Source organism: Stegostoma tigrinum, chromosome 18 (assembly GCF_030684315.1).
Source record: "Stegostoma tigrinum isolate sSteTig4 chromosome 18, sSteTig4.hap1, whole genome shotgun sequence".
Lineage (NCBI taxonomy): Eukaryota > Metazoa > Chordata > Chondrichthyes > Orectolobiformes > Stegostomatidae > Stegostoma > Stegostoma tigrinum.
In genome coordinates this window covers 47166724-47187715 of record NC_081371.1, presented here as the reverse complement: position 1 = coordinate 47187715, position 20992 = coordinate 47166724, and the positions used below count along the sequence as shown (strand labels likewise).

Here is a 20992-nt window from a genome sequence, read left to right as displayed (position 1 = left end):
AGAGGAATGGAATATAAAAAGGGAGATGTTTTACTACAGTGGTGTAAAATAGTAATGACTGGTGAGTACAGTTTTTACCTTCATTTTAAGATAGGACATGGTGATGAAAAAGGGCAATATGTGTTCAGGAGTTTTAGAAAGTGAACTCTAAAATAGAGGCTGAGTAGTTTTGGTCAGTCTAAAGAATTTCCCGAAAAAGGTTCAGGAAGTTATCCTGGAATTCTGATCTAAATGACCACTAAAAGGAAAGGACTGCAATCAAGCACATTATTGTTCAAAGATGTTGAAAAGAATTTTTAAGAAGTTATGTAAATGAAGTAAATAAGTAAATGAAGGGAGCTTGTGGCACAATGGTAGAGTCCCAACCTCTGATCAGGAGGCTTGGGTTCAGGTCCCAACTGCTCCAAAAAAAGGTGGGAGATAGCAATTCTAAACAGGATGACTTGAAAATAAATAATAAAATTAAATGGAGAAGATGGCAAAAGGGAAGCAATAGTCTAGTGGGATGAATAGTCCAAAGATAATGCCAAGAGTGTGGTTCAAAACCGACAACAGCAGATAGCAGAATTTGAATTCAATAAAATAAAATTCTTAATGGACATGATGAGCAGCTGTTGTGGCCTAGTGGTAATATTTCTACTTCTGAGCCAGGAGGCCCAGTTTCAAGTCCCAGCTGCTCCAAGAGACGTGTAATGTCATCTGTGTATAGGTTGATGGGAAAGTTTCCTTAATGAATAGATGGGTCATTTGTACTGGTGGATTTAGGACAGGCACCATATACAGAATAAAGCCATTGACTGTGTTTCGAACTTGCGAGCAGAGAAATCAACCTTTTTCTGTTCAAAGGAAGAAAAGTTCAGTTTGAGAGAACCAGCCATCCCAGCAGAACTGATTTCTAATCTGTGGAGTTTAGAAGCCAGGAAAATTTGGATAGAGGCTGTTAAATTGTAAAGTAGCAAGTGAGAAAGTACAAACTAGACTTGAGAAAGGTTTGTGCCCATCTATACTTCTTCTTGCCTTGGGAAGGCAGCCACCATAATCAATGACCCCTCCCACCCTGGGTATACTCTCTTCCATCAGGCAGAAGATACAAAAGCCTAAAACACATGTACCACAGATTCAAGAACAGCTTCTTCCCCTGCTGTTATTAACATTTGAGAAGCTGTTGATCTCACTCCTTGTGCACCTCCTCTGCAGCTAAACCATTCTAGTCCTCACCCTGTTCTATTACCCTTATGCACTTTGTATGGTATGATCTGCCTGTATTGCACGCAAAACAAGAAAAAAAACTTTTCACTGTAATTGGGTACGTGACAATAATAAAGTAAAAATCACAGAATCAGGCAGACACTGAAATTGTCTGCACAGTGCAGGGGAAAGAAACTGGAAGGAGTCAGTGAGTAAAACCTTAAAGTTGAGGGGAGGTGGTTGAAGCAGATACAATAGCAATGTTTAAGAGGCATTTAGATCTAAGTGAACAGGTAAGGATCAGAAGAGTACAGACTATATGTAGGCAAATGGATTTAATTTAGAATGGTCAGAACAGACATGGTGAACTGAAGGGACTGTTCCTGTGCTGTACTGTTCCACATCCTGGAGGAGAAGAGTTCAAGTCTCTAACAGACTGTGTTGGGCAAATAGGTTGAAACTTTGTTTTAGCATCTTTCTAATTATAGTGTGTGTATATTTATATCTGTTTGTTATGGTTTTGTTGTTAAAAGAATATCTAAAACATACGAATGTTTCAGGTGACTAACCAATTGCAAAATAAAACAAACAAAAATTAATTAAGCCAGGTTTCATTCTAGGATCCAACTCATCACAGCTGATGACAATACAGGAGAACGATGGAAGTGAATTTATAAAAACAGTTCAGAGAAGGTTCAATCCATTGATATCTGGGTGGCATTGAGGCCCAGAGAGGTTATCTTAAAATGGGAAAGATCACAGGCTGGGTCTGTATCCACTATGGTTTAGACATTATGACAGGTTCTTATTTAAATAAGAAATTCAGAGAGGGCTTGACAGGGTGGAGGCTAAGAGAATTCAGAAAGACTAGAAGCAGGGGATGCAGTTTAAAAATAAGAGGTCTTCCATTACCATGGAAACGTGGAGGAATTTTTCTCAGGATCATGGGTCTGTTAAAACCATTTCGCTAGAAATGTGGCAGAGGCAGGGTTATCCAATTTTGTTTTAAAAACGCAGGGATAGATTGGCCCCCTTGTTCGACACAAATCTATGGTTATGAAGGATAGGTGGGAATGAGAGTGGCGGTCACAATCAGATCATCGCTGGTTTTATTGGATGGTGGAGCAGGCACGGAGGTGCTAAATGCTATACACCACCTCTTTCAGGCACAGCATTCTAAATCATAACAACATAAAACTAAAAAAAAACTCTTCATCTCTCTGCAGGTTCTTTTGTCAATCCACTTATGTTTCTGCTCTCAGTTTCCTGACCCTGGTCACAGGAAACTGTTTATCCTTATGGACCAAAAGATCCCTCAGTTTTGGAACCTGTATTAAGGCCCCCTATCACTTTCTCTGTTTCAAAACAAAACCTCAATTTATACAATCATAAAATCCCCTACAGTGTGGGATCAGGCTGACTGAGTCCACACCAACCGTCTGAAGAGCATCTATCCAGACTCAATCCCCTATCTTTGTACTCTATTCCCTGCATTTTCCATGACTAATCCACCTAGCCTGCACATTCCTAGACACTACAGGCAACTTAGTACGGCCAGTCCCACTGAACTGCGGGAAGAAACCAAAGCACCTGGAGGAAACCCATGCTGACAGGGAGAACATGCAAACTCCACACAGTCAATCGCCCAAGGCTGGAATTGAGCCTGGGTCCCTAGGAGCAGTGCTAATCACTGAGCCAATGTGTGACAATCTCATCACATAACTGAGGCCCCTTTTACAAACATGTAATTTCATTTTGCTACCTCTCCATGGTTATGCCACTTGGAGCATGTGTTTAAATCTTACCTTGGAATTAGCGATAGTTGCCAATTTTAGGTATGCTCTAGAAGTCGGGTCATTCATATAGTCAGAAAACATCCATGGAAAGTAAATACAGAAATGTATTTTTTCTGGCAGCACCACAATGCTTCTATAGCCAGAAGGTGGGATGTCTAAAGGACAACCTGCAGAGTGCAAAATCAAAGACTTTTAATTTACTGAAAAGCAGACCCTCCGATCCAGTATACTTGCAATAATTTGCTCAAGAACATTCATACAGACTCTTTGGTCCAAACAGTTCATGCTGAACATAATTCTAAACTAAAACTAGTTTCACTGCCTGTGTTTGGCCCATGTCCCTCCAAACATTTCTTACTCATGTGCTAATTCAAATGTCTTCTAAATGTTGTAAAGCATACCTCCATCCATCACCTCAACTGGAAGTTCATTCTTTTGATTCATTCATTCTCTCAACTTTCCCTCCTTACCCTAACTCAGGCTATAATAATAAATTTTTGTACAAAAATAAAAAGTGTTGTTATATTAATAATTGCAAATCTGTAGTATATGTTTGGATACCTGTGAACTCAGTCCTGGTGATAGCTTCACTCCTCCAGTGCCCACAGACTGTCGCAAACACATACTGGTATTGGGTGCAAGGATCCAAGCCCAACACCTGGTAATAATTCTTCCTGGTGAAAGCTGTTAACACATTAACAACACTGATAGAAACACCATGAAATGCTGGTGGGGGAGTCCAGGAGAAAAAGCCGCCATCAACAGTTTGCTTGTAGAACAGATTGGTGATCGTTTCAGGCGCTGGAAGATAATACACATTTTAAAAATGAATAAAAACCCCATAATATAAAGTAAAATACAATAAATCTAAATCCACTGATTACAGACTTGGTCGTCCAAGGAACCCATTAGTTGGATTGGAAAGTTAGTTGTGGACAAACAAAAGGATTATACATCGTTTAGCAAGTTGGCTAAAAATCTGGCAGATGGACTATGTGGATAAATAAGAACAAGACCACTTTGGTGGGAAGCATAGAAAAGCAAATGATTTAAAATGGAGAGAGAGAGAGATCAAAGATAGTTGAAGGTACAGAGCAGGGGTCTAGGTGTCTTGGTTGAGAAGTTAGTATGTAGGTACAGCACGTAATTAGGAATGCAAATTAAATATTGTTGTTAGTGTGTCACAAGGGGAAATGGAACTTAAAAGAATGTTTGATTGTAGTTCTGAGGAACATTGATGAGGCAACATCTCGAATGCTATGTACCGTTTGGTCTCTCATTTAAGGGAGGATGTAAATATATTGGAAGCCATTCACAAGAATTACTTGCTTGATAGTCATAGCCATGGTTTTGAGGGGTCGGCGGTTATCTCAGGAGGAAAGTTTGGGACTGTATCCATTGGGCTGATGAACCAGGAGTACTGAAAAGAATCAAAACATTCCGAGAGAACTTGACAGCGTGGATACTGAAACATTGTTTCCCCCTTGTGGGATAGGATAGAATTAGGGAAAGGGTACTCCCATTTAAGACAGAGATAATGCTCTCCCCCCACCCCCCAACCTCATGAGGGTCATGAGTTTTGGAGGTCTTCCCTAGAGAGAAGTGAACAAGGAGCAGAAGCAGGCAATCTAGACCCTCATGCCTGTTGCACAACTTAATACAATTGTTTTCGACCTCTTCTTGGCCTCAACTCTACCCTCCTACCCATTCCTCAAAACTCTTCAGCCATAGTTAATTTTTTTTTTTAAAAATCTCTTCTCAAATTTACTCAACGTCCTGGTGTCCACAGCACTCTGGTATAGCTAAATCCACAGATCCTTTGAGGAAAAGCAACTGTTTTAAATCTGCCACTCTCCACTCTCCCTCCCAACCCAGCCTAAAACTACGCCTTCTCATTCTAGATTGTCCCATAGAGCATGATAGAGGCAGAGTCATTGAATATTTAAAAGGAAGTAGTAGATAAGAAGTCAAAGGCTGAGGGTTAGATAGGGATGTGCATTAGAGGTCCCAAATCAGATGAGCCATTATATCTTTTCAATAGTCCAGCAGACTCAAAATGGCAGCTGTTCCTAATTTGTACAATGAATGCTGGTGGCGGCTTAAACAAGCAGAGTGGGGATTACAGCCCTCAGCTGGAGGAAGTTGTCACCCAGAGGTGCCAGCCAATATAATCAGGCAGCTTCATTGAAGGTAAGATAACAAAAAAAGTGTGAAGCTGGATGAACACAGCAGGCCAAGCAGCATCTCAGGAGCACAAAACCTGACGTTTCGGGCCTAGACCCCAAAACGTCAGCTTTTGTGCTCCTGAGATGCTGCTTGGCCTGCTGTGTTCATGTAGCTTCACACTTTTGTTATCTTGGATTCTCCAGCATCTGCAGTTCCCATTATCTCAGCTTCATTGAAGGGTTTCATCTTCTTGACGAGCTCCAAATTCACCCTCAAGGGCTCCATCTGGTGGCTCAGGAACTCTAGTTCCCTATACCAACTAATGTTTGCTACTTGGCTAAAAAAATTACATCTGAAGTATTTTATTTTAAAATGTTTAACGTTTGTTAAAATATTGCATTGTCAGCCAGTATGTAGTGAGGCATTTTTTATTTTGCAAGTTATTTGACTAATGATTGCATAATGTTTTATATGTACAGCAATGTATTTCAACTCGAATTTTCTTTTGCCTGGTGAGAAAAATGTACAAGAAAAAAAAATGTAGAAGAAAATCCCAATTCTGGCTTTCACTTTGATTCCCATGGGGTGGTGGGACCTACTCAAAGTAGTGCTTTTCAGGTAAGTAACTCAAACTTGAAGTGAGGACTCACTGTATCATGGTTTCTCTCCTCCAAACTAGGTTGGGTGAAAGACAACTGGTCTTCAGGAAAATGAGAGATAATAAAATGTGAGGCTGGATGAACACAGCAGGCCCAGCAGCACAAAAGCTGACGTTTCGGGCCTAGACCCTTCATCAGAGGCTTCAGGAAAAAACTGGTCTTCAAGAAAGGGACTTTGAACTGGTGTACATCATTTTGTCATCTGCACGCAATGCAACAGCAAAGACTGTTCAGCAAAGACAGGATTCCACCAGAAAAATCAGAAAACCAGTCGAAAAAAAAGAGTCAACGAAATCGGTAAAGGTAATAATACCTTAAAAGCAGGAGTATACTCAAATTGATCCAACACTAATTTCACAATCAGTCACCTTCAATCAATTCAAATAACTCGTGGCTTACTGAGAATCCTTTACAAGGCCATCAACTCATCTAACAAACTATAGGCCTGTCAGAATATAAATATACATTGTAATTCCATTGTCCCATCTTCCACTGCAACTAATCCTGTGTGATACCGTGAGTCAAGTGGGTGAGAGAGAGGTCACATTTAAAACCACCAGTATAATAGTGTGAAAACAAAAAGACAGTCTGTAGTCTATCGTACAAAGCTTGCTGCATGAATTTTAACTGGAACAATTGATGGAGGGCAAGAAAATACAACCCTTTTACATAAGATACGGCACAAGGCGGCACAGTGGCTCAGTGGTTAGCACTTCAGCCTCATAGCAACAGGGACGCAGGTTCAATTCCAGCCTCAGGCAACTGTGTGTGGAGTTTGCACATTCTCTGCGTGGGTTTCCTCCCACAGTCCAAAGATGTGCAGGCCAGGTGGATTGGCCATGTTAAATTGCCCGTGGTGTTCAGGGGTGTGTGGGTTATAGGGGGATGGGTCTGGGTGGGATGCTTCAAGGGGCAGTGTGGACTTGTTGGGCCGAAGGGCCTGTTTCCACACTGTGGGGAATCTAATCTAAAATACTAACCTGTTGCCACAGCGATTGTTCTAGAGTCTGCCACTGCACCAGTCCTGCAAACAGCCTCCACTGTTAACGTCTCTTGGGTGCAGGGTTCGAGACCAGATGAAATATATTCTGTTTCTTCCTGGGCACGTTGCAGAGTTCCATTTGTGTAGATATAGAAGAAGGTTTCTGATGGATTGCCATTCACTGACCAGGACACAACATAGCCGTCAGTGAAGCCAGCTGTCTGAGTAACTTTCGCAAACTTTATGGGAGCTGTGCACACAGTAGGAAACATTATTTTAAAACGGTTGAAGTGATGGAAACACTAAAAATGTAAAAGCAGTGGTGCATGAGTTTGACAAATTGAAACTCAGCTCAGAGTACTCGCAAAACATACAATGCCTTCAAGTCTCATTTCCGCAAGAAAAATTTATGCAAGTCAATAAAAATATTTCCAAAGTCTAATCACTACTAATGTAATAAACGAGAGTGGGGGGGGGGGGGTGGGAATTACACAGCAGGATCTAAAGACCAATCTTGGTCGGCACACTGTGCTAATATTGCAAAAAGGTAACTGCATGTTGTAGTTGTTATTTAACAGTAAAATGATGCTAATTGGGGAGAGATTAGGACACATTTATAAAGAATAAAGAATAGTTATTTTATAAGAACTAGTGATAATGGCAAGATAATCCCAGTAACTGTTGCTGTTTGCAGGACCAATATCGGTCAGGACACGAGGGCAATTAAAATGTGGAATGGTAATCTCAAAGAAAACGGCAGGAACTTGCCTGTCCAGGTTAATTTCACAAAAGCCCAAAACAGCAGGCTACTATCCCCTTATGCAAACCAGCTAGTTCTTAGGTTTCTTTCTGAAAAAAAAACACACACAAATTGGTCCAGGTTCTGACATTTCCAGGGCACGTGGAATTTGAACCCAGACCTTCTCACCCAGTGGTAGGGTCAATACTACCAATACACAAGACACTACAAAGGAATAAATTTGATGTGGGAAAGCCCAAACAAATTTGAACCCAACACCATAACCTTGGCCTTCTTGGCCAGAAAAGGGTGTTTAAAAAAGTTAACATGTTCTAACAAATACCTATAAATTGGAGGAGGGTCTTGAACCCAGATGATCTGGCCCAGAGTTAGGGTCACTTCCACTGACCCCCTAACTAGTTCTTATAAAGATGTCCTAACCTTTCCCCAATTAGCATCAGTTACTCTTGAACAAGAACTACAGCATGTACATTCATTCACAATATTAGCGCAGTGTGCTGACCAAAAGATTGTCCACAATCTTGGGGCTTGAATCCACAAGTTTTTGAGTGTATGTTACCCACTGAGCTTTAGTTGATACAAAAGACATAAAAGTTCTCGATCTATTCAGGTCTTGCTTCAAGGATAAATATCAATATAAATTTTAAAATAAAAACATTTGGGCAAAAGATCTCTCTCCCCCTCTATTTTTACCTCAACAGGAACTGCCGAGATTCTCTTGTGAATGCTTCACGTCCAGCAGGGTGATCTATCCCAGGAGTAAACTATCCCAACAAAAACAAAGTTGCTGGAAAAGCTCAACAGGTCTGGCAGCATATGTAGAGGAGAAAACAGAGTTAATGTTTTGTGTCCAGTGACCCTTCCTCAGAACTGATGGTGGCTGGGAAAATGTCAATTTATATGCAGAAAAGAGGGAGGTGGGTGCGGTAGGAGTAAGCAATAGGATAGAGCAGGGAGAGGGAGACGGAGACAGAGAGACCGTTGGACAGACAAAGGAGTTGCTAACAATCAGGCTGGGAGGGTGAATAGTTGTTAATGGGGACAGTTAGTGACTAACAACAGGGGGTGTGTAGAGGCAGGCTGTGAGATAACAAGGCCTGCTGTGTGGGGTGGGGGGCTGGGACATGGGGGAGTTTAGGCCCTAAAAAAAAAATTGTTGAACTCAGTATTGGAGTCCAGAGGGCTGTAGGGTCCCCAAGTGGAAATAAAGTGTTGTTCCTCCAGCTTGCGCTGGGTTTCACTGGGACACTGTAGCAAGCTGGAGACAGAGATGTTGGCCAGGGAGCAGGGTGGTGCATTGAAGTGGCAGGAAACAGGTAGTTCAGGGTCTTTTTTGCAAATGGAACGTAGATGATCTGCAAAGCCGTCACCATGTCTACGCTTTGTTTCCCCAATGTAGAGGAGATCACATTGTGAGCAGTGAACTAGATTCTTGGAAATGCAGGTGAATTGTTGCTTCACCAGGAAGGTATGTTTGGACCCTTGGATCTGGGGAGGGAGGAGGTAAATGAGCAGGTGTTGCACCTTCGCTGGTTACAGGGGAAGGTGCCGTTGGGCTGTGGGGGTGTAGGAAGTGTAGACCAGGGTGTCCTGGAGGGTACGGTCCCTGTGGAAGGCGGACAAGGGAGGGGACGGGAATGTGTGTGTCTGGATTTGGCATCTCGCTGGAGGTGGCAGAAATGGCGTCTGATGATCTTCTAGACGTGGATGCTGGTGGGATGGTAGGTGAGGATAAGGGGAACCCTATCGCTGTTGCGGAAGGGAAGAGAAGGGGTGAGGGCAGAAGTGCGAGAGATGGGTTGGGCCCGATTGAGGGCCCTGTCAACAACGGAGCTGGGGAATCCTCAGTTGAGAAAGAATGTGGACGTTTCGTAGTCTCCCTTGTTGAAGTTGGCCTCATCTGAACATATGCAACAGAGACGGAGGAACCGAGAGAATAGGATGGAGTCTTTCCGGGAAGTGGGGTGTGTGGACGTATAGTCCAGGTAGCTGTAGGAGCCAGTGGGTTTGTAATGGATATTAGTGGCCAGTCTAGCCCCAGAAATGGAAACAGAAAACGTCAATGAAGGGAATGGAGGAGTCAGAGGTAGACCAGCTGAAAGTGAGGGCAGGATGGAAAATTGGAGGCGAAATTAATAAAGTTTTCCAATGCTAGACGAGAGAGGGAAGCAGCACCGATGATATCATTGATGTATCAAAGAGTTGTGGGTGGGGGCTGGAACAAGGAATGTTCCATGTACCCCACGATGAGACAGGCATAACTAGGGCCCCATGGCAACCCCTCTTACCTGAATGATAGGAGTTGAGAGAGAAGTTGTTGAATGTGAGGACAAGCTAAGCCAAGCACAGTAAGGTGGTGGTGGGTGGGGATACTTCAGGCCTTTGCTCCAGGAAGAAGCAGAGAGCCCTAAGACCCTCCTGATGGGGAATGGAAGTGTAAAAGGGATTGCACCAGACCCAAAACGTTAATTCCGTTTTCTCCTCCACAGATGCTGCCAGACCTGCTGAGCTTTTCCAGCAACTTTGTTTTGATTTGCAGCATCTGCAGTTCTTTTGGTTTTTATATACGATCGCAAGTTTGAGGAGTGAAACTTGGCATCAAATAGTGATGACAAGCATACCTCAGAACAACTTTTTTAAAAAAGTATTCCATGTGTATCACTGGCAAGGCCCACAATTCTTACCCACCCAATTGCCCTTGTCCAGAGTGCCACGCTTAGACCACTTCAGAGGGCAGTAAGCACATTGCTGTGGATCACCTGTGGGCCGGGGGCAAGTACAGTACATCTTCTCTTTGCTAATTACAATCATCACACAGCTTTCAATTCCAGGTCTTTAACAATTTGAGTTTAAATTCCTCCAGCACCAAGGCAGGATTTGAAAATAGCATTCCCCAAAGCTTTAAATTGGATAACTAGCCCAGTGAATTTCAGTTCTGCGCTTGCATCAGAAACCAAAATAAACAGCAAAACTACTTGGAATAAAGGCATACTCTGAATAAAAGTGGGAATAAGCAAATGACACTTTGTGGCCAATATATATAATAATACATCTTAATCCCCTAGGGGAAGATACTTATTAAATCATTGTATTTGACCGTTGCTGGGTCAAAGTCCTGGGAGACAGCTGCCCAAACAACACTGTAAGCGTTTCTACATTACACAGACTGCAGTGATTCAAAACGTTGGTCCAGCGGTGATGTCCCAGTCTTGTGAACAAACATGTTTAAGAGTAAAAAATATCCACAAATGGTTTGTCTCTCATTTTTAATGAACAATAATTGATCAATTTACCTAGATTTGCCACCACAAAGATCTCTGGACTTTTCTTGATCTCAACTGCTTCACACACAGACGCGATAGAAACATTCACCTTCTGGCAAGCTGGCAGCTCATTGATAAAAACCATTGTTCCACTTTGTATTAAACTGTAAGACTGCAGTAACGGATTGTTGACCTCTCCCCTCCGCCCAAGCAAGTGTACGTCCAGTTGGAACCAGTCGACGCTTCCCAAAGCTGGTTTGTCCCAGTAAACAGTAAGGCTATGAGCACTCAAACTGATTACGGTTAAGTTATTAGGTGGCATAGGATCTACAGGAAGAAAGATTGGTCTTTAAAATGATTGATGTCAGAACGCATGTTCATTATTATCTTGCTAGAGTGTGTTCATCCAGCTACACAGCAGGCCAAGCAGCATCTCAGGAGCACAAAAGCTGACATTTCGGGCCTAGACACTTCAGAGGGTCTAGGCCCGAAATGTCAGCTTTTGTGCTCCCGAGATGCTGCTTGGCCTGCTGTGTTCATCCAGCCTCACATTTGATTATCTTGGAATTCTCCAGCATCTGCAGTTCCCATTATCTCTGATCACAATTTTAACCCCATGTTCATTAGCAAGATTGCTTACAAAGTCTCTGATCTAAGCTTAATAATATTCAACTTAACTCAAGTTAAAATAGGGAAAAGTCTGGAAGATAATTGGCACTGATGGATCATTTTACTAATCATAGAATCCCTACAGTGTGGAAACAGGCCCTTCAGCCCAACAAGTCCACACCAACCCACAGAGCATCACACCCTGACCCATCCCACAAAACCCACCTAAACTACACATCCCTGAACACTCTGGGCAGTTTAGCATGGCCAATCCATCTAGCCTGCACATTTTTGGACTGTGGGAGGAAACCAGAGCACCCAGAGGAATCTCTCACAGACACGGAGAATGTACAAACTCCGCACAGACAGTTGCCTGAGGGTGGAATCAAACCCGGGTCCCCGGTGCTGTGAGGCAGCAGTGCTAACCGCTGTTTCCGGAATATGCCAGCTTATGCAGGCGAATTTACTTTAGAAACGGCTCTGTCCAGCTAGAAAAGACATCCCAGCTGTGATTTTAACACAGTGACCCAAAAGCACGTGTGGCATAGCCTACTCTACGTAACCTGCTAATTTGGGAATGTTGAGTCATTGCAGATAAAGTAATGTTAGTGGTCTTTTGGAATTCTACAAGATGTGGACCATATAGCAAGAAATCCCAGATGCACAAAAAGACATTAGTCTTGTACAAGAACTTCATTTCTAAATTACTACAGAACATAGGCACTTTGTGCTTTAATCTAAATAAATCTACTATTAAAAAAAACCAAAATGTAACCAGCTACCAATCTGTTCAATTTTTTTTTTGAAACCAAGAGGTTTAATCACTCAGTTATTCAGTCCTCAACTTATACACCTGGGACTGGAATTAATTGCTGCTATAAGATATTACTCATTCAATTGAACAAACTTTGGTGGCCAATTTACCACAGTGATCTCAGAACATTGTTTCCCTATGGTTAGTTTTAACAGATGTTAAGAAAAAAAATCACAACAAAAGTTGGCAGATTTTTCTGAAATGTGCTCCAGAGCACCACGAGCCTGAAACTACAGCATGACAGGGATTGTAGCAAGATTGTTAACATAAGCCTTGGGTAGACAGCTGCAAAAAAAAAGGAGAGCGAGAGAGGGGTCATTATGAACCAGCAAATTACCTGTTGTGCTAGCAGCACAGATATCATGTTGCCCCACAATCAAACATGACGTGTAACCTTCACATGGTGTTAGGCCTTTGATTTCATAGGGCTGGTCTCGAACCATCTCTTGGCGCACATCGTTGCCACTCGCATTGAGCAATAGAAGGGTGCAAGGAGCATCCTCAAAGAAACAGTCTTTGAAACCCCAAGAGAGACTCACAGCAGTACTTGTTGTAGTGATCTTCAAGGGGAATTCAGCAGCAAGAACTTCAAGATTGAAATCAGTTTCAATGGTTAGTGCAGCAAAAGTGTTATTTTTTTTAAAAAGTTTCATTTTCTCCCCAAAACATCCACAAATAATCTGTTAGAATGCCACACTTTGAATTAATTGCAAATATTCCAACATTTCATAAGAGGTTCGATTGATGGATGGTCAACAACTAAAACATTAACAATTATCTCTCAACTATGATTTATCACTGATCTACATTAGATTAGGTCTCTTGATACATTCCTTCTCCGGTATTTTCTATTTTATTTCAGATTTCCAGCATTCTTCTTTTAATAAATCTCTCAGTAACATACAACAAGTTTATTACTGAAGAGAAACATTTGAAATAAAAAAAATTTTCATTTTGCACGCCATAGGACAAACATGACAGCACCAAATTTTAAACAGCTGAGCTCAATGTGGCTTGCAAGAAGCAATACACATTCATACTCAGGGGTCTATTCTCTGTGAACATAAGGAATAGGTGCTTTTTTTGAATTACCCAGGAGCTTGGAGAGTCTGGCATACTCCATTGATTCCTCCATGGCAACAATTTACCAGAGGCAGCACCCTTTTCTTCCTACTGAATAACTGGAGACTATTGAGAGTTGGGACTTGGGTTTGTCCCGCTGAGTGCACAATTCAAAACTTCAAGACTCTCTCCTTAGCTTTCAAAAAAAAACAGTACATATCTACCTAATGCCAGAGCTACACCATCTGCCTCAGAGATGTAAAACACTTCTCCCTGACAGCCCAGATTGATGCTCCTTTGGAACTGGTATCTTTGGTCAGAGTCTTCTATTTTCTAGAGGAAAAAAAAAGGCCAAATTCTTGCAGATCATTAAAAAAGGAAGCTCAGCTCATACAGTCTAGCATTTAACATATTCACAGCAGCTGTCCACTTACCAAGTCAGCAAACTGGATAGGAGACATTTCTGCACCGCTTCCATTTAGGGAATCCACCAGGAGGTGTGGAGGACCTCAATGTTAATACAGAAAAAGTGGAAAAAAAAAGCAAAATTTGCAACATTTATAAACCTAAAAAGACACTGCAGCTTTGACCTGTTGAATTATTATTTTTACACTGTAAATGCAAGGGTTAAAGAGAAAAAGAAGATAGAATGGACCATTTGGTTTCTGACCAGCTGGTTACCGTCCTGGAAATTCTATCCAATCCCATTCCCTTAAAAAAGCCATAGTATTTCAGGAAAGAAAATTGCTTCTCATCCATTCATCCCAGGAAATGTGGACTGGCTCAAGAAAATCATGTCTTTAATAAATCGTTTGATAGTAGGGAACTTGAGAATTGTTGAAACAACATGCTATCAAAGTTTTACTTCTTGTTGTCCTCAATCTCATGGTGTATAAATTGTTGTAGCCTCTGAAAAAGTTGGCATTCCTGCTTCTGTGCTGATGAGTGCAAGATGTAAGACTTTGGCAACAGGTCTCTTTACAATATCCAAATTAGATTAGAATCCCTACAGTGTGGAAACAGGCCCTTTGGCCCAACAAGTCCACACTGCCACTTGAAGCATCCCACCCAGACCCATCCACCTTAAACAAAACACCCCTGAACACTACGAGCAATTGAGCAAGGCCGATCCACCTAGCCTGCACATCTTTGGACTGTGGGAGGAAACCGGAGCACCCGGAGAAAACCCACGCAGACACGGGGAGAACGTGCAAACTCCACACAGACAGTCACCCGAGGGTGGAATTGAACCCGGGTCCCTGATGCTGAGGCTGCAGTGCTAACCACTGAGCCACCGTGCTACCCAAAAACTGAACTGTTGTTCAGTTTTGGAGATTTACAACATTTGCAGATTGCCTTGAAAGCTTCAGAGTGTTTCAGAAGGATTCACAGCCATTTTTAAAGTATCCTCCTAACCAGTTATAGCAGGCATGGTGGGTTTAACTATTTTCCCATGAGATGGTGATTTCAACATGTCGCCAAACCATTTATAAAATAATACAAACAAGAAAAGCTCCACTTGACAACAACATCAATTGCTAACAAAGGGCATCTTGCACACTTTAAAGCAAGCAGGCTAAATCCATTTGAAGATCAGTACAGCTTGAATAAATCAATAAATACAGAGAAATATTTTGTTTGTTTAAAGCCATTCAATGCACCTGTTACTTTAGCAATGATGGTTGGCACAGGGCTGAGAGATATTGGGAGGTGTTCCAACAGCGGAGTGATGATGGACAATAGGTCAGAATCAGGGACAGAGACTCCCCCAAACTTTCCAGGTCAGAGGGGAATATGGGGATAAGGAAGTGTGAAATTGCGGTGAGCTTTGAAAGGCAAGTTGAGAACTTTATAAGCGGAGAATTCTGATCCTGGAAGCAGTAAATAAGTTGATTTTGATCTCCTTTTGAACTGAAGGTTGACTGCTGTGGTAAATGGCTTGCCGAGTTTTCCCAAAACCAACTGTTTATCCATGTTGATCTGTGGGACTCTGACAAGACCATTGCAAAAAGACAGCCAACCTCCACAGAGCAAGTTTCCACAAAACTGAAGAATCAGATTTTGCACGAGGGTGCTGGGTTTTAAGGGAAAAAAAAACCAACATCGAGTAGGTTACTCAGAGTCTTCACTGATGTTAAAAACAGTGTTTTAATATACCCATCTGAACAGGCTGATGATAGCACTTAGTTAGTGAAAGTATCATCCTTGGTTTTATTCAGACAGGATCAAAGGTGATAGACAACATCTCTCATTTGAAAGCCAGCTTCTCAGATGTTGTAGTCCTGCCAGAGTGCCGCACTGAAGGTTTCAGCCTCAAACTGTGCCCAAACGTTGGCAAACTTAAACCCACAGGGTTGGGCTCAGAAGAGATTGCTATCAACAGGACCAAGCTGATAATGTTTCTCAAGTGGATATTCATCAAGATGCTCAACATTCTTCTAATTAGCTATTATGCATATTGATAAGTCACAAAAAGATGGACTTTGGCTTGTAGCTGGATGGGCCAAACAGCATCCTTCTGCATTAAAAGATTTGAGAGATTCTTTCTATTTATACCATACCAATAAGACCAATGACCTATACCCACAGACATTTAGCAAGGGCGGCTCTACTGCAGGTACTGCTACTGCACAAGTCCTATTTACTCGTCATCCTTTCACAAGGCCATAAGACATAGGAACTGAAATAGGCCCATTGGCCCATCAAATCTGCTCTGTCATTCAACTCCACTTTTTCCTGCTTTCTCCATCACCTTTGATCACCTCAGGTTAAAAATCCTTCAGTTTTGAATACACTTAGCGACCCAGCTTCAACAGCTCTCTGTGATAAAGAATTCCACTGATTCACCACCTTCAGAGAAAATAAATTCTTCATTGGTTTTAGGTCAGTGACCCCTTAATCAGAGATTATGCCCTCTGGTACTAGGCTCTCTGGAGGGAGAAACAACCTCTCCACTTCTACCCTATCCAGTTCTCTAAGACTACTATAGACGTCAATAAGGTCCCTTCATTCTTCTAAACTCCAAGAACAGGCCCAACCTACCCAACTTCTCTTCAAGACAGCAACATCATGCCACACATCAACCTAGTGAACCTTCCTCAGACTGCCTACAGCACCAGTACATCTTTTAAATAAATAAAATGGGGATGAAAACCACTTGCTGACTCCTGCAAGCCAAAGATTCTCTAGTGGTAAAGTTGTCAACTTGCCCTATGATTCCATGCTTCTTTATCCCAATAAGCCCCTCCGATTCTGGATGTTTGGTGGATCTCTGTGTACCTAATTCTGGCCTATCGTGCATTACCACTCTATTGTTGGCAGCTTGATTCCAATCATGGCTCCCAATCTCTTGTGTGGCCCTGCACCAAATGTGCTCAATTACTGTCCTGCAAAGCACCTTGGGTTGCAATACTATGACATAAAACATGCTGGTTTTTGATGACCAAAGTCATCAGGCAAAATCTCCCCTCACTGATCTTGTACATAGTGGCGGCTCAGTGGTTAGTATTGCTGCCTCACAGCACCAGGGACTTGGGTTCAATTCCACCCTGTCTGAAATTTGCACATTCTCCCCATGTCTGCGTGGGTTTCCTCCCACAGTCCAAAGATGTGCAGGCCAGGTGAATTGGCCATGTTAAAATTGCCCATAGTGTCCAGGGATGTGTAACTATGTGGATTGTGTGGGATGCTCTGAGAGTTGGTGTGGGCTTGTTGGGCCGAAGAGCCTGTTTCCACACTGTGGGGACTCTATCAATGCTGTTGAACAACAGCATTAACATTGGGGTGCCATAATGATGCAGAGTTGAAAATGACAAAGGAGAAGCAACTCTACCAGGGGCTTGAGAACGTGTGTATCAATTAATCTGCAAGTCAGAGTCAGAGCACATAGAAACAGACCCCTTGGTGCAATCAGTCTATGCTGAACATAACCCCAAACTAAACTAGTTCAACCTACCTGCTGCTGGCCCATATTCCTCCAAACCTTCCCTATTCATGTCCTTGTTTAAAATGTCTTTTAAACATTTCATTGTACCCACATTCACCATTTCCTCAGGAAGTTCATTCCACAGGGAGACTACCCTCTGTGTTTAAAAAAAAATTGCCCCTCATGTCTTTTTTAAAAAAAGATGCACTCAGTCTTGTAATTCCCAGTTCAAAGGAAAAAGACAGCTATCACTAATGCTACGGACACCCCTCATTATTTAATACACTTCTGTGAAGGTTGCCTCTCAACTTCCTACTCCAGCAGAAAAAAAGTCCCAGCCTTTCTTTATAACTCAAACCTTCCAGACCTGGCAATATCCTGGTAAATCTCTTCTGAATAATCTCCTGCTTTATAGTGTCCTTCCTGTAAATGGGCAACCAGAACTGGGCACAATATTCCAGAAGTGGTCTCACCGATGTTTGGGACAACCTCAACATCTTCTTGCAGAAACTTCCATATGATCCAGCAGCAATACTTTGGGAGCGTATGAGTGTTATCCCCATACTTAACACAAAAACATGCAAAGATGTAAACTAGGAGATAACAAGAACTGCATATGCTGGAGTCAGAGTCAATAGTGTGGAGCTCTAGGAACACAGCAAGTCAGCAGCAGCAGAGGAGCTGGCGAGTTGACTTTTCAGGTCAGGACCTTGCATCAGGACTAGGTAGGGTGGACTGCAGCTCAGAAATGGCAATTAATGTTCAATCAATTACTTTGGACGGAAAATTCCACAGACTGTTACTGGGCTGTGTAATGCTTTGTTTGTTGGTCAATAAACCAGCTTTTTGGAGATCTTTGAAGGTGTAATATGCTATGGATAAAAGGGAACTGAAGGACTTGGATATTGTAACATAAGTATATTGCGAAAATTAAAATCATATTGTCTAGGAGGCAATATATTGCCACAAATAGGTGTTTGTCTAGCTGAGAGAAAACAGTAGGCAGACATGGATTATTTTCAGGTCAGAGACATAAGTATCATCCTACATGCATCACTCTTTTTACAATGGATATTAAAGATTTAGACATGGGAATTGAAGGCAAGGCTGCTACATTTTCTGCTGACAAGAGATAGGTAAGACAATAAGATGTGAATAGGATACAAGGAGGTTATAAGAGATATAGATGGGTTAGCCGAGTGGGCAAAGGTCTGGCAAATGGTTTATCAAGTTGCCAGTGTGGGCAGGAAGAATAAAACAGCATATTATTGGAAGGCTAAGAGATGCAGAGTTCTGGGATGCATTGGGATCTGGAAGTTCTCGTGCATGAATCATAAACGGCTGGTTCACAGATACAGCAAGTAGTTAGGAAAGTTAATAAAACTATATAAAGATGGGAATTGAACACAGAAGAGTGAGGTTATGCTTCAGTTAGACAGGGCATTGGAGAGACCACATCTACAGTGAGCATGCTATATTGGTCTCCATACCTAATATACGGCGTAAGTGTAATGAAGGCTTTTCAGAAGAGCTTTACCAGACAAATACTGGGTTGTCTTACTGGAAAAGGCTAGCAGGCTTAGGCTTGTGTGTGTGTTGCATTTAGAAAAATAGTGATTTGACTGAAATATCCAAAAACAGTCCTGAGGTGATTTTGACAGGGTGAATGTGGAGAGGATATTTCTTCTGGGGGCGGAGGTGGGGGAACATCAGAAGTGGGGGTTGTTGTTTAAAAGTGAGGATTCACCCATTTATAAACAGAAGAAGGAGATTTCTTTTCTCCTGAGGGTCATGAGCCTTTGGAAAAGAAGAATCTTTGAATACTTTCAAAAGCAGAGGTAGATCGATTCTTGCTAAGCAGAGAAGTGAAAAGGGGGTCAGTGTAAGTAGAAACATGGGATTGAATTTAAAAACTAGAGCAGCCTCGATCCTGCTCATGGAGGAGGAGGGAGCCACTCCTGTTATATATTCACACCCAGATCATCCCAAGGTACAGCACACATTATGGTTCATCAGCAAAGCACAGCTGTTTAAGGGTAGAAAAAAAACACACAGAAGAAAGCAGCATTATCAAAATATACATACACATGGTGTAGATTCTCCAAGTAGATGACTTGTTTGCTAGTGAGTATTGTAGCGTGTGCTGTGTTCTCGGTTCCAAAGACCAGGAGCCAGATTTTCTTAGTCTGTTAGCCTCAAGGACATTGTTACTGTTTAGATAAATTTGCCTTCTGGAATCACAAAGCAAAAAGGCACTTTAGTGAAAAGTACATGTCAAAGTCAAGGTTTTAACAAAGATCTGTAGCTCATGTGTTCAGACATTTTGTCACCATGCTAGGTAACATATCACTGGAGTCTCCGACGAAGCAATATTGTTCTACTCTGCTTGGAATGGATACTGTCTGATCTGTTATGGTGAGTAGTCTCATTTCTGGTTTTGTTCCGTATGGGTTTGTATATGGGGTCTAATTCTTCTAGTTTGCATTTTGGGTCTCAACCCATAATCAACAATCAACAAACCAATAGAATTTTTGATTCTCAACCCATAATTCAACGAGCCAAAAGAATTGGACCCCATACACAAGCCCATACAGAACAAAACCAGAAGTGAGACTACTCACTATAACAGGCCAGACAGTATAAATTCCAAGCGGCGTAGAACAACATCGCTTCATTGGAGGCCTCACTGATGATGCCACCCAGCATAGTGATGAAACATCCGAATGAAAACAAGCCAGCTTGGTGAGCAAGTCAACAATTCCAACATATTAAATGCCATTGTTGAGTAGCTGGAAAAACTGTTTTGGGACAGGGCTGTTGCTGGCATCATTGTCCAGTTTGAGAAAGTGATATTAACCTGTCGTGAACCTTATGTCCTCTTAAGGTGTTCCCACTGAGCTGTTGGTGGGAATTTTTCAGATCGGAGAGGAGTTGAAATGGTGTTCCTCAGGAATTGTATTGGCACCCTTGCTTTTTCTGGCTTACATAAAACAAATTTGGAGATGGGTGTGGAGTGTAAAATCTCTAAATTTGCAGATGATACTAAGTGAGGGAGAATAGTGAATTGTGAGGATGATGCTGAGTGACTTCAGAGGGACATTGCCCATTTGATAAAATGGGTACACTTGGCAGAAGAATCTAAATGCAGAGAAATTTGAGGTAATTCTTTTTGGTAGAAGAAACATGGCCTGAAAACACAGGCCTTGTGGTACAAGTTTGAGGAGCGTATCGGAGCAGAGGGGCTTTGGGATTCACGTACATGATTCCCTGAAGGTGACTAAGCAAGTTGAAACAGTTAGTAAGACAGCTTATTGGATCCTTGGGTTTATTAATAGAGGGATAGCATATAAAAGCAAGGAAGTGTTGCTACACCTCTGCAAGGAAAAAGGTCATATACAGTAATAGTTACATTGCTCTTCAAGAGGACCAGCACAGACATTACAGGCTAAATAGGCTCCTTTCATGCTGTAATCACAGAATGGATACAGCTTCTGCTACTGACTACAAAAAAAAACTACTCCTTGATTTCCATTGTAAATGTTCTGAGATTTTAAGACAACTGTATATTTTGATAACACCACCAGGGGAGCTAGTTTCTTCAGATCTGACTTAGTGAATCTTTCTACCATTTTCAATGATCCAATCAGCTCTCAAAAACTTGGTTGGTATTTAATTGCCTCTGAAAGACTATGCAATGCTGGTCCCACTGCTTTCACGAAAGGATCCACAAATAGTAAAAATAAAAACTTCTGATGTTAGTATCTCAAC

At 41.9% G+C, this 20992-nt stretch overlaps 1 protein-coding gene across 2 annotated transcripts in view; it reads right to left on the bottom strand.

The window, feature by feature from the left end:
• The window catches only part of LOC125461072 (uncharacterized), a 54144-nt gene that overhangs the window by 26104 nt on the left and 7048 nt on the right, over window positions 1–20992 (bottom strand). For both annotated transcript variants that reach the window (XM_048549423.2, XM_048549424.2), the window contains exons 3-10: window positions 19310–19455; window positions 13734–13807; window positions 13524–13632; window positions 12575–12823; window positions 10845–11141; window positions 6790–7041; window positions 3546–3785; window positions 2994–3151 (exon numbers count right to left, since the gene is read on the bottom strand). In XM_048549423.2, the coding sequence (XP_048405380.2) occupies window positions 2994–3151; window positions 3546–3785; window positions 6790–7041; window positions 10845–11141; window positions 12575–12823; window positions 13524–13632; window positions 13734–13807; window positions 19310–19455 (1525 nt within the window). The remainder of the gene's footprint in view (window positions 1–2993; window positions 3152–3545; window positions 3786–6789; window positions 7042–10844; window positions 11142–12574; window positions 12824–13523; window positions 13633–13733; window positions 13808–19309; window positions 19456–20992) is intronic.